This window comes from Falco cherrug, chromosome 8, assembly GCF_023634085.1.
Source record: "Falco cherrug isolate bFalChe1 chromosome 8, bFalChe1.pri, whole genome shotgun sequence".
NCBI lineage: Eukaryota > Metazoa > Chordata > Aves > Falconiformes > Falconidae > Falco > Falco cherrug.
The window spans coordinates 55,783,583-55,799,089 of NC_073704.1; the positions used below are offsets into that span (position 1 = coordinate 55,783,583).

At 44.8% G+C, this 15,507-nt stretch overlaps 1 protein-coding gene across 2 annotated transcripts; it reads left to right on the plus strand.

Moving 5' to 3' along the window:
- The first annotated feature begins 6 nt into the window (after nucleotides 1–6).
- LOC102050958 (ovoinhibitor-like) lies at nucleotides 7–10,907 on the plus strand. 2 transcript variants are annotated; one of them, XM_027802066.2, is made up of 16 exons: nucleotides 7–129; nucleotides 934–953; nucleotides 1,803–1,936; nucleotides 2,117–2,177; nucleotides 2,682–2,815; nucleotides 3,263–3,314; nucleotides 4,349–4,485; nucleotides 4,919–4,979; nucleotides 5,777–5,913; nucleotides 6,369–6,429; nucleotides 7,617–7,750; nucleotides 7,827–7,887; nucleotides 9,157–9,293; nucleotides 9,678–9,765; nucleotides 10,105–10,220; nucleotides 10,720–10,907. In XM_027802066.2, the coding sequence occupies exons 1-16, from the start codon at nucleotides 75–77 to the stop codon at nucleotides 10,763–10,765; spliced, it is 1,434 nt and encodes a 477-aa protein (XP_027657867.1). In that variant the 5' UTR covers nucleotides 7–74; the 3' UTR covers nucleotides 10,766–10,907. The 2 variants fall into 2 exon arrangements, with proteins under 2 accessions (XP_027657867.1, XP_027657868.1); XM_027802067.2 differs by having other exon boundaries at nucleotides 8–129; nucleotides 9,678–9,738.
- Nucleotides 10,908–15,507: the final 4,600 nt, after the last annotated feature.

Here is a 15,507-nt window from a genome sequence, read left to right on the forward strand (position 1 = left end):
CTGCCCCTACCTGCAATCTTCCTCTCCCTCACAGAGAGCTTGCAGGCTGCGCTGGAGTGGTACCTCTGTCTGCCATGAAGATAACAGAGGTTTTTGTGAAGGCGGCTCTCGCCCTTTGCTGCTGCTTAGGTGAGTGTTTCCTGGGTATTGCAGAGATGGATCTAGCTGAATGAGAACAGAATTTTAATTTCAGTAAAAGTATTTGGGTCTCGTAGTGTGGAGAAAAGTCTTATTCCATGAAGAAATATTCTTCCTGAGAGAGTGTAGCAAAAAATTAGACTTCAAGACTGAGGTTTCAGCAAACCACAATACAGATGACCGTTTTCATCATCTTCATTTGTAGGAGCAAATCTCTGAAGGAGCAGTCCTAGCGCAGGGCAGGAGCTTACACATGGGACTACTGTGTATAAGGGCAAAGTAAAACTGTTAGAAATGGCATCATTTTCCATGTGAGCAATACAAATGCAAACTTCAACCTCTAGGATTGCTCTGTGAGTTTACTGTGCTGTTCCTGGTAACTGAGAAGGATGTGTTTGGTGATGGAGGGTGTCAGTGGTCAACAGTCATCTTAAACACGCATGTCCAAACTTCTGAAAGTCAAACATAAAGTCTCTTAGAAGAGGTTAAAATCCAAGAGTACTGAATTGAAAGTACCTGTGTTGCTTCCCTGTAACATCTCAGGGATGGATTAATATATGTGCTCTCTTCTGTTTTATGTCCCCTCAAAAGTGCAATGAAACTTTATACTTTTAATACATCCAATGACCATTTAATGGCATCATGTAAAACTCCATGTTTTCCTAAACCAAATAAATTAGTCAACAACAGTCATGGAATTTAACAGTTTCATGAAAAGATTTACATATACCTATTCCGCATATCAATAATCTGATTTATTTTTTTTTCTTTTCTGTCTCCATTTTTTTCTTTCAGGTACTGCCTTTGGAGTTGAGGTGAGCTACAGATCTATTTATTCTGTTCAGTTCCAGGTTTCTGGTAGAGTGGAAACAGTATGTAATTACCTGATGAGGAAGTGGATTAAATCTAATGAAAGCTTGGCTGTTCAAATAATATTTGTCAGTGCATGACTGAAGGATATTGCAAATTTCACGAGAAAGTAGAAGTTCCCTCATTTTTTACAATACTTTCAATTCATTAAATAAAATGAAGAAAGCGAAAAGTAATTATACAGTCCTATTATATTAACTCTTAGACACAATTTAGTTACTCCAAGCAAAAGGCTGTCGATTACCTCCTCCTGAGGAATACTGTTTTAAGATGATATGCTCGAAAGCATCAAAGACTGTGATTTTGATAATTTTGTCTACACAGTAAGACACACAGGACTATATTCCTTGCACAGGTTTTCCCATACCTATGTCACAGAGAGGAAAACAGCAGGGTCTGTGTGACGGATTTGTCTGCAGGTTCTTCCCACGCAGTTACGAGGCTCCTGTAACTCACCGGAGACTGCAGCATGATTTGAAACGAGCACACGTTGAGCTGAGGGGCTCTGGTATACAGCCGGGCTCCCAATTACCGGTTGCCTTCATTAGGCAGCGTCTCACCCACAGCAATCCTTCCTCTGTGCCATGCCTCCCCCGGACCCTGGCAGGAAAATGTAATCAGAAACTTCTGTAGGGAAGATTCACTCCTGTCTGCCTGAGCAGATTCAGAATAACACTTCTCATTTACCTCCCGGCAGAAGCTGCAGGCGCTGTGGCTGCGGTGCTGGGAGGCTGCTGGGGGGGGTCTTTCCAGGAGGAGCCGATGCTGGGGCTGATTCTGTGCTGATTTTGCAGGTTGATTGCAGCCAATATCCCAGCATCAGCAAGGATGGGACGGTCTTGATAGCTTGCCCAAGGAACTTAAAGCCAGTCTGTGGCACTGACGGCGTCACGTACAGCAACGACTGTGGGATCTGCTTCCATAACAAGTGAGTACGGCTGGAAACCTGGCAGAAGCCTCAGGGCAAGGGGTTCAAGGTAAGGGTGGCAGCTTCATCCCCAAGGATGGATGGGGCGGAGGAGCATACGAGTTAGCTGGGCGCTGACACCACTGGCCTCGAGGCGATGCTGTTGTCTGCGATCCCTGACGTGGGTCTGCTCTCTTCTAGGCAACACAGGGCCAGTGTGGAGAAGGCACATGATGGCGAATGCAAGCTGAAACCTATTGCGGTAAGGCAAAGTCCGTGGAAGACTTCAGCTGGCTGTAAAAGGGGACGGTTCAAGCACCACACGAGCAGAAAACAGAACGTGCACAGGTGGTCTGCGCAGCCCAAATGGAATTGAAATCTGATGATAACCAAAGTTGAGAGAATTTTTATGGGCTGATACCATGTCTTTGTGCCTTTCTACTTCAGACTTCTAGCCTCTTTAATTGGGAATAAAATGAGAATGTTGTGTTGGCTGAAGGCTGGATCTCACCACCTAGGTAGCTCCAGCAGGATCTTATGAAGGACCTCACAAAACTCAAATCACAGTCTTTCTTGCTGTGCTATTTTTTTTCAGCAGAAGACAGTTCCCACAGAACCGACTTTGGCTTCCGCTTTTGATAGCGGAGTTAGTTTGATGCTGAATTTGTTCCCAAAGGCTGAGGGAGAGTAAGCAGACTGCATAGGAGCGTTAGGTCTTTATATTGAAAATATCGGGGATTTTCTCTCTATTCCTCTATTTTCACAGGTTGATTGCACTACATACCGATCAACTGTAGTAGGTGATCACGTCCTGGTAGCATGCCCAAGGATACTGAAACCAGTCTGTGGCTCAGATAGCTTAACTTACGACAATGAATGTGGGATCTGTGCCTATAATGCGTAAGTCTTGTGCATAGAACACTCTTCTGAATCATTAACAATAGTTCAGGCTCTCAGAAACATTTCTATAATAACACTAGTCCTTCTTAAGGCAGGTATCTTGTAATTCTTAAGGCTGCTTGTAATTGTCCAGCCGATCTGAGTTTTCTTCCCTGCTTTCTGTCTGTGCTCACCAGGGGAATCACAAAAGAACCAGAGGACAACCCAGAGCAGAGTCACAAACAAATCAAAGTGTTACTTGTAACACCTAATTACTCCCCACACTTGATTACCACGTGATACAGAAATACCTTGCGTTTGCTGCTACCATCTGCAGGGTGCATTCAGACAAGTCAAGCAGCCGTAGTGTCCCACCAGGGTGGGACCTTGCTTTCTCCCCGCAGTGCCAGAGTGTAACAGGAAAAGTTATTCTCAAGGCTTCCTAACCAAAGCGTTTCTTTCTTGCAGAGAACATCACACCAACGTTAGCAAAATGCATGATGGAGAATGCAAGGAGACTGTAAGTGCAATAGAAGTCAAAATTCCACTTCTTAAGGCTGTTCATAGAACCCTGAGAACCCCACAGATTTCCCTAGGGAACTGCGAGAGGACCATATGGCAAAGCTGATGAGGGTCCCCGTCCACGCTTTGCTTTCCTGCACAGTGAGGGTGGGTTTTGCACCCTCCCCGCTCCAAAGAGCGGGTCACCCCATGCATACCACAGCAAGCCGATGAAGGAGGCAAGAGATGGGTATGAAATGAGAAGCTGCAGTGAGTCAGTGCTGCAGAGCCCACTTCCCTACGTCCTAAGCTGGTTTTTGTACCCGGGGAAGGGGACGCCCAAGATTTTACTTGCCAACATGCTGTGCAAGTTGGCAGTTTTCTCTTTGGAGGTCACAAGTGTTTCCACCCTTTGCAACAGGGATTCCAAATTCCCATGCTGGTGCTTTCACAGACAGTGAGACTCATGAGAGCACTAAGCATACATATTCATAGAGAACAGTTTATTGTATATTTGTATGAGGCCAGCAGTCTGGTGCTTCAGGAAAAGAAGCTTCTATATTTCAGCACCAAAATTCTGGGACGTAGAAAGTCCATTCTCCAGCTGATAGATAATAATTTTTTCCTCTATGCTTTCAAACTCAGTGCTTAACTGCAGGGTATCTAAGTAATAAGTAATCACAGAGCTGGAGAAGTGGGGAGAAAACCAGCACAAACAAGCACATTATTAGCCAGATTTCCAGCTGATGAAAAATGTTTCCCACTAAATTGAAGACTTTTTTTTTTTTATTGAGAATGGGCCCAGAATTTTTGTATATGTTCTTCTGCCTCAAGGACCCCTTCTTCAAGACAGTCCTTTTTTTTGACTCCTAGAGAAGTAGGATAATATTCAGAAAGTTCATTTCTGATTGAAGATTTAACTTCAGTATATCAGGGCTTTGTCCTCTTGCAGAAACAGTGGAGGCTGGGATACAGAATGGTACAGAAAGGTTTTGCATCAACTTTTCTTGCATAGCAAGGGCTCCACTAAAGCTAATTCTTCTTATTTGACAGTTTGACTGCAATAAGTACCAAACAACAACCACTAAAGATGGCAAAGTATTAGTATCCTGTCCAAGGGACCTGAATCCTGTTTGTGGCACAGATGGCGTTACATATGATAATGAATGTGGGATCTGTGCCCACAACGGGTAAGTCCCATACATAGAGCACTCCTCCTAAGTAACCAGCAATGCTTTGCAGTCCTCAGAACCATCCTTCTGCATTTCTGCTTATGCCTATTTCTTCAAGTCCCTTAGAAACTGGGTTGGTTTTGGATTTACCTCGAGTTTCCTTCTGATACCTTCTTTGTGCTCATGAGAGGAAACATTGAAGAGTCAGATGACAGCTCCTTGGAGTAGTCTGTGGGCTAGGCAGTGACTGAGCAGAGGAAGGAATAATTAAGAATATTACTTTAAACTGCATGTTATCATGAGATGTGATGAACTTGTTAATGAGTGAAGTAATGTAGCTATTCTGATAGACTCTTCCAGAGTCTGAAGCCATGGCTTGCTTCATTTTGCACGTGACTGTGACCAAAAGTCAAGCATTTAGTTCCTCACCTTTATTGTTTCCCTCTTCCAGAGAACACAGGACCCATGTTAGCAAAAAACACAATGGAAAATGCAAACAGGAGACTTCCAAGGTAAGTATTCAATATAAAGCATATTTCTCCTCTTATCTGCATCAACTGAAAGGTTCCCTGAGGCTACATCTACTTTGAAAGTGAGCTGGCCTGAAGCCTGGCTTTCTCCACGTCTATTAAGTCTGGTCAGTCCCTTGTGTTGAGGATGCCTACAAATCCCATCTGTCCTGAGGCGGGTGTCCTCTGGGCCCTCCTTGCCTGCACAGTCCTGGCAGATGGGCTGCATGGAGCTAGGCACAGAGTTTTCATTACAAATTCCCACCTACACCAACCCTTGGGGCGGGGATATATTCTGGTGTATGGAGCACTCCAGAAATTTTGATCTGAGTCTATCAGCCAAGAAGTCCCAGAGCTGGTGTCTAGGGCATGCCAACACATGCAGTGGAAGTCAGTCAGTCTGGGCTTAGATCTTCCTTTGAGGATGCTCTTCAAATGCATTGTCAGCGAAGTCTAAATTCCTTCCCTATTTTGGTGTTTTGTTTATAGCTATACTGCAGAATGAAGAAGGGACTATGTTTTTCTCTTTTATTTTGCTTTTCTGACATATCTTGCATTTGGCATTGACCAAGCTACTTACCCTAGTGATTTGGCATTTCACAAACGATGCGGTGCTGTGCAGTTCCCTCTGTGCACGAGAGGAATCATGCAGAACTGACTCACCCTGGTTTTGAGAGAACCGAGTCGTAGCACCAGTGTTGTCTCAGCATCCCAGTGTAAAAGACATGGCAGAAGGTTACTCTGGGGTTTTTCTTACAGAACAAGGACTTCCCCAGGTTTGACACTCCTGCTTTTTGTAGATTGATTGCAGTCAATACCCATCACAAATTATGAAGGGTGGCAAATCCTACATGCCCTGTCCAAGGATCCTGCTCCCAGTCTGCGGTACAGATGGATTTACTTACGACAACGAATGTAGCATCTGTGCCCATAACCTGTAAGTACTGTACGTAGGACTCTCTTTTGGAGTGACTAGCCATAGTTAGTGCTCCAGATGGCTTTTCTTTCGATGCCAAGATGTATGTATGTCTTTTTCTCTTTCAACCTCCTCGAGCCCCTATCACCTCGATTTTGTTCCCTGATGCTCTGTCTGTGCTCCTCGGGGGAACTGTGGGAGAGCCAGCTCTCAGTCAGAGCACACCACGAGGGCTGTGGTATTTGGGCAGAGGAAAGAGCAGATGGGGCTGTTGCATAGCACACAGTGAGGAGACCTGATAGGTTCATTACTGCTTAGGATTACACTTGCTAATGACCGGGAGAAGCTGGTTCTTTAGGCAATCAGATGTCTCCCTTACCATGTATATTTGCTATGAGTTTGATTTGCTTTCGGTGGCACCTGGGTGTCACAGGGCTTAGCCAGTGAGCACCCTAATGCCAGCCTCTCTCTTTCAGAAAACATGGGACACATGTTGAGAAAAGCCATGAGGGAAGATGCAAGGAAGAAAGTACTCCTGTAAGTATAACCAGCTATAAAATAAGTGCTATCTCCTACTCTCTCCATTCTCCAGGAAGACCCTGGCTGAGTTCAGTGCACCTGCTGGACTCCTGGATGCATGGAGAGGGGTGACGTACAGGGTTCGTGCTGGTGCTGTCATTCTCCCTAGCTGCTCACAGCGGCTGCAGCCGATGTGCTGTACATGAGGGCAAGAAAAAATGGGAACAGGCTGGGACTTCAGAGGCAAAGTGTCCCAGTACTGCAGATCTCTGAACAGAAATCATCAGAGGCAGCCCAAGAGCCATGCAGCCCATTTTAGCACAGCAGGAGAGGAAGACAGAAGACTGTGTTAGATGTCTGTATATCCATTCAGTGCTAAGATTTCCATTGCGCTAGACAGGCAGGTAAAAAAATCCCTGTGCTCTGGTCAGCCAGGAAAAATCTGCTGTCAGGTATGCATACAGGAATAGCTTTATTATCCTCCACAGTAACAATATGTGCTGATAATACCTCAACACATTTATTCTGCTTATGCAAAGCAGCTCTAAAGCACCAAAAATAATTTCATGCATCCCGAGGGACTGCAATCTATTTTCTATAGTAAAGACACATTGTTAAAATGCTGTCTTTGCTTTAATTTGCTCTTGGACCATGTGGGAAATATGGATAATAAGAGACACTGCACTGGGGAAGCTAAGCAAAATGACAGTGAAGTGTCAGTGATGTTAGTGTAGGCTGACTTCTAATAGGTGCATGTCTATTTATCCTCAAATACTGAAACTGTTAGATTTTATATATTGTAAATATTTTTGCAAAAGGAGCTGGTGAAACAGTTCTTGCTGCTGTTAAGAAAAAGCTGAAACAAAATCTCAGATTTAGTTAACTATGACAAGCTGGACTTAATGTCGAACACTTTAAATCAGACTCCTTGGGTTAAAGGCTTGTTTTAAAACTTGCATATGTACTACCCTAGGAGAATAATCCTTTTGGCCAGTTGTTCCTTTCTTTCCTCTGTTAGCAGACAATACCAAATCCAACTACAATTACTCAACTAATTTCTAACAGGAGATTAAACCTAAAAACCCCTCTGATTTTCTGCTTGGCAGAAGCCTTTAAAATCTGGAGGATCAGGGTGGGCAGACTGCAGATGAGGCACTCTGCCACCTCCCAGCAACTGACCCAGCACTGTTATTTTATCCCCCTAGGTTGACTGCAGTGCCTACCTGAGCAATACCCAAACCAGTGAAGCTATCACAGCCTGCCCCTTCATCCTGCGTGAGATCTGTGGGACAGATGGGGTCACCTACAGCAACGACTGTGCGCTCTGTGCCCATAACATGTAAGCCCTGGAGGTCACCCCTTGAAAGCTCACCAGTTACTTGTTGAGCATTTTTAAACTCTGCTTTCTCTTCCAGCGAACGCGGAACCAGCGTTGCCAAGAAGCATGATGGGAAGTGCATAGAAGAAGTTTCCCAAGTAAGTGAAACCTAAAGAAAAATAAAGGCTTGAGCTGACCGCATAATTGAACAAGCGCTTTTGGTGGTGTAACCTCCACCAAGGGTCATGCCTTGTGTAGTCCTTCCTTCTGAGGCTGAGTATCATCCTCCCAGCAGCGGGAATATTGGGCACTTTCTGGATGCAGTCAGGAAAAGAAAGAGGAGAGGACAGGAGAGGAATGAGTTATGAGACAGGTGACATAAATGATTTAAGGCTTTACAAGCAGAAATCCCTTTCCCACAGCAGTCTGTCATAGCTGCCGCAGAAACTTAGCAGTCTGTTTTGGCAACATGGGAAGGGGATGCAGAAGACCCAGGGTACCCGCTGCCTTCTGGACACTTGCATTTTACAAAAAGGATGTTTCAAGTCTTAGAAAATTGCCTGTGTTTTGAATGCTGATACTTAATGAATCCCTCCCCTAATGAGGGGGTTCAAACCCCTCTCTGGTTTTTTTGTAAATGCAATGTAATCTAATGTATGCCAACAATGAATCTTGTAAAAATACCAGATTAACTGTATTTGGCCAGCTCTAAACTATTTACACTCACCGGGGAACAGAAGAACAAAGCCATCTCATTAGCATGTGTTTGAAAGAGTCAACATCCCGAGTCAGATATTTTGTTTCCATACAAACAAACTACGAAATGTCATTCCTTTGTTTCCTGAGTACGCTCTGTGCTCAGACCTGGTGAGATACATAAATCAGGGAGGAAGAGCTCACCACGGTGGAGAAACTGGGAGTGCTCAAACGCAAGACCAGTTCTTCAACTGGTGTAAATCAGCTTCAACTGCTGTCAGTCCTACTGGCAGATTTCAACACTCCGAACCGTCCCTTTGCAACAAAAGACCTGTCAGCACATCTCCCCTCCATTCTTGTGGGCCATGAAAAACACCTTGGTCACAGTTGGCCCTCTTGCAAGAAGTGCATAAATCACGCCATTTTGATTTGCAGATTATTTTTAAGCTGTGTTTTGTAATATCCCGGTAGGTTCTGCAAGGTATAGGGGCATCATGATGAATACAAGGCTGAATGAGTAATGTCTGCCTTCAAGCCTTGATTCAGACTTCTCTAACATAAGGCTATGAAAGGAAATTGCTAGTTTCCCCTGAAGAATGAGTTAATATATAACCATAATTTGTCCTATGGCAGATCGTAACAGGTAGAGGCGTAAGTGTATGTGTGTGTGCCCGGGTGCCCTTGCACAGAGCAGAGCCTGTGCCAGAGCTTTTGTCATCTTTGTTCCCTAGCTCAACTGCAGCCAGTACCCAGTCTCCACGCTGGAGGACGGCAAACAGCTGATGGCCTGCACAATGATCTACAATCCCGTCTGTGGTACCGACGGTGTCACTTACGCCAGCGAGTGTACCCTGTGTGCCCACAACCTGTAAGTACTTGTCCTTCTCCCTGGGGGATTTGCAGTGGTGGTGGTTGGATCCATGAGTGCCAAGTAATGTGCAAGGGCGGTCTCTGAAAGCCTGTACTGTATAGGTCCTGTCTGTCTTTCCAAGCTTTCTTGCTTGCCCTGGTTGCTGTTTGACATGGGCATTCAACCCCAGAACCCCACAAAATGGGAAGGCATCAACTGGCGAGAGTGTTATTCCAAAAGACATGTGCCTGGTCCATAAGGGCATGTTCTTGTTAGTACTGTGCGGGCAATGCTGAGCTCGTTTGTCTGAAAATCTGTGCACTACGTGGGAGCAAGGTTTGCTCTTGCACTGTGGTTGTAATGGGGAGGGTTGCGGCTAACTACGGTCTCTCCTTCCTCCAGGGAGTATCGGACCAAGCTTGGCAAAAGAAAGAATGGACGCTGTGAAGACCAGGTTTCAAAAGTGAGTGGGAAAGGATGGGAACAAAAAGTGAGGTCCAGTGTCTGTTACACTCATGGGGGACTGTCCTCTGCTCTGGGTTACAACTGGGGAACCCGGTGGTGTGCAGACCTGAGGAGAACCCTTGGCAATTTCACACTCATCCATAAAACAGCCAACATCCATCTCATTGCTCTGTAACAGGGCAGGAAAAGACATGGCAGTGAGCAGAAACAGTACAAGATCACATCTTCTGTCAGGAGGAAACCTTGATTTCCTTATCATGATGTTACAAAGAGTTTCATTTCTCAGTGGGGTGTCATTCCTTGTGCTCGGGGGACACGGTTTGCTCTCAGGCAGAGAAACTCACGTCTATCTTCTTGTGTGCAGGAGATTTGCAAGGACTTCCAAGAAGTCTCTTCTATATGCTCCTTGGAATATATGCCCCACTGTGGCTCTGATGGCAAAACATACAGCAACAGATGTACTTTCTGCAATGCCTACCTGTATGTACAAGAGTAACCCCCCTCCTTTCATGACCAATTCCTGTACCAATATGAATGCCGAGCTGTTTTCATAATGTCTTGTTGACTAACTGCTTATGGGCATATACTAGACATTCCTGGCGCACGACGACTTGTACAAGTAGATGGTTTTTTTGCATTTTAAGGGAAAATGCAAAGGGCCCATTTCTGTGATCTGTCCATGGCCTCTTGTTTGTTAATGTCAGAGATATTCTACTCATTTTCACCAGTGTGCAATCTGTCCCAAAAGCTCGTGAGGGTATGTGGAAAGTACTGCACTAAACCAACTGCGTTATATCAAATGTGCAAAACCTTTCATCTTTCCTTTCATTACAGTAATGAAAGGGAGTATTTGGGCTTTTGAGACTGTTCTTTATCTTGAGTCAACACTGAGTCAACACTTGGGCCAGTGAAATGAGGAATAGGGCTTCAGCTCTGAATGTGCTCTGTGTCTAATACTTCTCTTTCCTTTTCTCACCAGGAAAAGCAGTAGGACTCTCGACCTCCTGAGTCTGACTGAATGCTAAGTCTGTGCTGGAGTCCAGCCTGGGAAGACAAGCTCCCTTGCATGTGATTTCTCAGGGGCTGATCTTCCCCAGCAACTTTCCTTCAGTTTGTCTCATTTCCTTAGCTCCTGAAACACTTGTTCAATAAACTCACTCGGCAACATTTCTCTGTCTTAATGCCATGTCTCATCCCTTTTGCCCCTTCTCCTCTCTGACACAGTACTTCTAGTGGTGCATATGTATTTTTCTATTGATATTCTGCTCTACCAGACAATGTGGGTAAATCTTTTCCTGCCACGTGTCACTGCCATTGCTGCTCTGAGGGCTTGACCTCCCCTTGAAACTCCCAGGCACGTCCTTACTCCTCAGAGTCTCCTTGTCAGTATTAGTCCCACCTCACCTTTAGTATCTCTGTATGACCGGATCATGGACTCTATCCTTATAGCCAGTGCAAGAACATGGTCTACCTACTCCACAGGCAGCATCTAGGTTGTGGGTGGTGGTTTGTTCTCAAGGGCACTTCCTTGCCATGGGCTAGAAAGGGAAACTGATGCCTAGCCAAGAGCTGCCCCCTGTCCTGGTTCCCACTGCCTGTGCAGCCTGTCCCATGAAAAAGGCAGCAGCTGCTGTCAGGAAAGGTGATCCCAGCCTGTCTCTGCTGAATTTGTCCTGTTTTCAAGTTTATAGGATACAATCCACAGGAGGAGAATGTGGAGCTCCCTTCAGGGTCACAGACAACAGATGTGTCTGTCCACTCATGCAATATCTTGATTTATTAAGGCAACAGAATATCTCTGGGTCTGGTGGGCAGAAATGACCCCTGGGGTGTGGGGCAGCCCTGGTATATCACTGCAAGCTGCCTGCCTTCTAAAGCTGTTTGGGAAGGAAAAGTATGCAGAGGTTCACTTGTGATCAGTTTTGACTGAACATATAACAAGTCGTATGACAGTGGTTCTGCCTGGTAGCCTTGTTTTGCCTGCTTTTTTGAGGCCAAAAACCTCAGGACCTAGTGATACAGTTGCTGTCACTTTGGTGTCCATATGGATGGCAGGGAGGTAGGGGGACCTAGGAGCTGCCCTTCATTGGTTGACATCATAGGTACAGCCACTACCCCTAGCTCCCGGTCACCAAAGCTAGTGCTAGTCCAATATTTCAGGGTTAAAAGATTTCTTCTGGACTACAGCTAGTGCCTCCCTAGCTCAGTGTCCCATTGTAGTTTACCAGAGAAAAACACAATTGTTTGGATTGGTTTGGAAAGTCACTCTTTGAATTGTCGGGCTAGAAGAATAGGCTGAAGGCAAATGTTCCTGACTTGGAGACACTGTGGGTATTGTATCAGGGAATGAGGCCGTAGTACCTCTGTGCCATTAGTGTCCATGGCTGGCATGTACTTTTCAAGACGATTTGTAACTAACAATGGCATATTGTAATTTTCTTGGGTCTGTGTCCTAATGTAAACGTTCCTTTGGTTTATATAACCTTTTTGCCATTTTCTGTTCAGGTGTTTTAACAGAACATGCTGCTTTACTGTTAAGTGTGACTTGGTTATCCTCAGGGATAAGACCTGAATAATTTTTTTTTTTTTGTGGACTTTGGCAGACTTTCACTTGGACTTAGTTCTGACCTCGGCTTTTGCAAGCCTTTGCAGTAAAGCTGTCAAGATCCAACTGAACGGCATTAGCTGGGCACAACTGTGCCAAAGCTGCTGCTGTGGAGCTCATTCTCTGATGACACCAAAGGCAAACATGAACTCAAGGAGGCACAAAGTTGAGATTAACTCAGAGGAATCCAGGGAAGAAGCCAAAGTGGTCGTTAGACAGAGGTTTCCATGCAGTATTTGCCAGTAGGTTTCATGTAAAAGTATATAATGGAATAAATCACTAAAACTGGGCCAGAAAATGGGAAAAGCCTGACATTGGAGTTTAAGTATCCCCCAGGCTCGGGGAGTGTTCTGTGATAGCAATATAACGCTATAAAAGTAGGACAGCCTTCTTCCCAGGGACAGAGCTGTTTTCTGTGCCTCAGAGTTGTTTTTCAGCTGTTCCAGGGTTACTACTGAGTGTGTGTTAGATGATTTCTCTCTGCTTTGTGTTGGAAACGGCCTCAAGTTGTGCCAGGGGAGGTTTAGATTGGATATTAGGAAAAAATTATTCACCAAAAAGGTTGTCAAACACTGGAACAGGCTGCTTGGGGAAGTGGCTGAGTCACCATCTCTGGAGGTATTTAAAGGACGTGTAGACGTGGCACTTAGGGACATGGTTTAGCGCTGGACTTAGCAGTGCTGGGTTAACGGCTGGACTTGGTCGTAATGGTCTTTTCCAACTTACATGATTCTATTCTGAGGAAGCAATGGTCAGGCAAAGGTGAGCACATTCAAGAGGAAGCATTGAAGTTTTGTGTCTTAGGGAAGAGGTAGAATGATACCAGGTTTAAAGTACCACTAAGAGACTTGAAAGGTGGTTTTAAGGTATGGTTGACTGAGCTGCGTGCCTGCTTGCCCTTAGATAGGGGAATGGCTGGATAGATAGAGATTACTGGAGAACACCAAGAGATCGTCTTGTGAGCTCAGTGCTTGCCAGGCTGCAAATTCAGTAAGTCTCCAGCGTGAGGGTGACAGATGCTTTGGTGCTGCTCAGCCTGCTGCTCCCTGGCTTCTCAGGTGCATAACGCTGCACAGTCCTGAGGCTGGCTTTCTTACCCACCTTGGGCAAAAGCCTGAGCAGCTTCAAAGTGGTCACTTTAGCCTCAAAAACCATTCAACTGTCATGCTAGGAAAGCCTGTTTTTTAACTTGGGAAGCGGCACTAAAAGGATCAGATGCAAGCATGGATTTAGTCCTGTTTCGGTGCACCCTTATTTTTGCACTCTTGCCATGAACAGAAGTAGTTGCATGTGCAGCCTCATACCCTCGGTCAAGGATCCGGTGAAGAAAAAACTGACTTTCCAGTGCCTGCTATGACTGCAGCATCAGGCATCTAAAATTTACTGCTGAAAACACAGCTGGTCCAGCTCCGCACGCTGCTTTGCAGGCACCCTGCAACCCTCCGGCTTGGGAGAGCAGGGACTGAGCTGCTGAGCCGCGCCAAGGGCTGACGGACTTTGATGTATTTCACACTGATGACAGTTCAGCCTCAGGATTCATGACCTGTAAATGCACCAGTACATATTTCAGGCGCAGTATCTTAAAAATATAAATGTCCTCTCTCCTTCCTTGTTTGTCTAACTTATCTTTATAGACTTATCAATGTTTTCTGAGTCTACAGTCATTTTTCTTATAACACAAAGAGGAGGAAGAATGAGGTGGAATCATTTAAAACCTGATTGTAAAGTGGGATTTACAAAACAATACACAGTCTTTTCATAGTGAGCCGAAAGATTCTTTTTCAACATTTATCAGCATTCACCCATCTGTGAACTGAAAAAAGCCAAACCGCACAATGGTGTCTGTCACTAAACTTCATTCAAGCACTTTACCAAAAAATCTATACCTTTCAAAATTATGACTGCTGATAATTTGCCTTGTTTTAGCTTTTTTATTTTTTTCATATGCTGCATTTACTAGAGAAGCTTGTGGATGGGCCTAGACACTCTGTCACTCTCTTGAGGGGTGCTTGAGAGTGACAAGGCTCACCCTGCTGATTTTCAAAACTGTTCTTTTTTCAGGAGAATATTTAAATTATTTTTAACCACTTTTATAACTATACGTTTCTCAAAAAAGAAAAGAAATATAGAAATAATTACACAAACTCATTGTATCAGTCAGGTCTATTTAACCAGCCGTTAGCAAAGAAAATACTGGGAACTAAAAAAAAAATCCCCAGGCCTCTAGATTTAAAGGAATATCATTCTGGTACCTACTCGTTCCATCCATCAGTATGTTCACACTCAGACAGGTTCATTCTCTTGTTGTAATTTAATGTTTGATACAATTTTATTTGGTTCCTTGCCACGCTCTGGGCTCTGGTTGCCTGCTTTCTGCTGATCAACCAGTAGATATGACAAAAGCAGGGAGCAGCAGCGGAACAGAGCCTGCCTCCAGCTGTAGGCATCCACTCAGACAAGGAGGGGTTTGGATTTTCATGGATTTTCACCGGCTAAGGTGCGGCCCCGTAAGTTTAAACATACGGTAAATCTGCAGACAAAAAACGTCCACATAGTGTATCACTTCCCGCCTCTCTTTTATTTATAGAAGTAAAACCTTAATTTCATTCAAGCCCCCCTGAAGAACAAGGAATGTTTGGAAATCTATTGCTTTAGACTCTTTTTCTCTCTTCCCTTTAAAGCTGTAGCACATGCCCCAGGGGCATCGCTGAGGATGGCCAGTCCAAGCGCGGGAGCGGATCTGTGGCACAGATGGTTTCACTTACACCAGTGAATGTGGGATCCGTGCCTATAATGTGTCAGCCCAATGGAGAGAACATGCTTTCTGAGTGACAGTCCCCTAGCCCCTGGCCTCTCCCTGTGCTTTTCCAATTTATCCTGCTTTTCTCCCTCTTCACTTGCTGTTTATGCTATGGGGAAATCATGAAGATTTAGCAGAGAAAAGAAAATAGCTGAAGAAAATAGCTAGAGTGCAAATCCAAATGATGCAGCACGTTTAGATGGCATAGGTTTGTTGACTGATAGGATTATAACAGCCAGAGACCGTAAAGCCTCTTCACTGTTGGTGGTTAACTCAGATGAACTGTCCCCCACTTGCATAATTTGGGAGTTTTGTTTACATTCCCAGCATCTGTACCCCTTTGGGAAAATGGTCACGCTGAG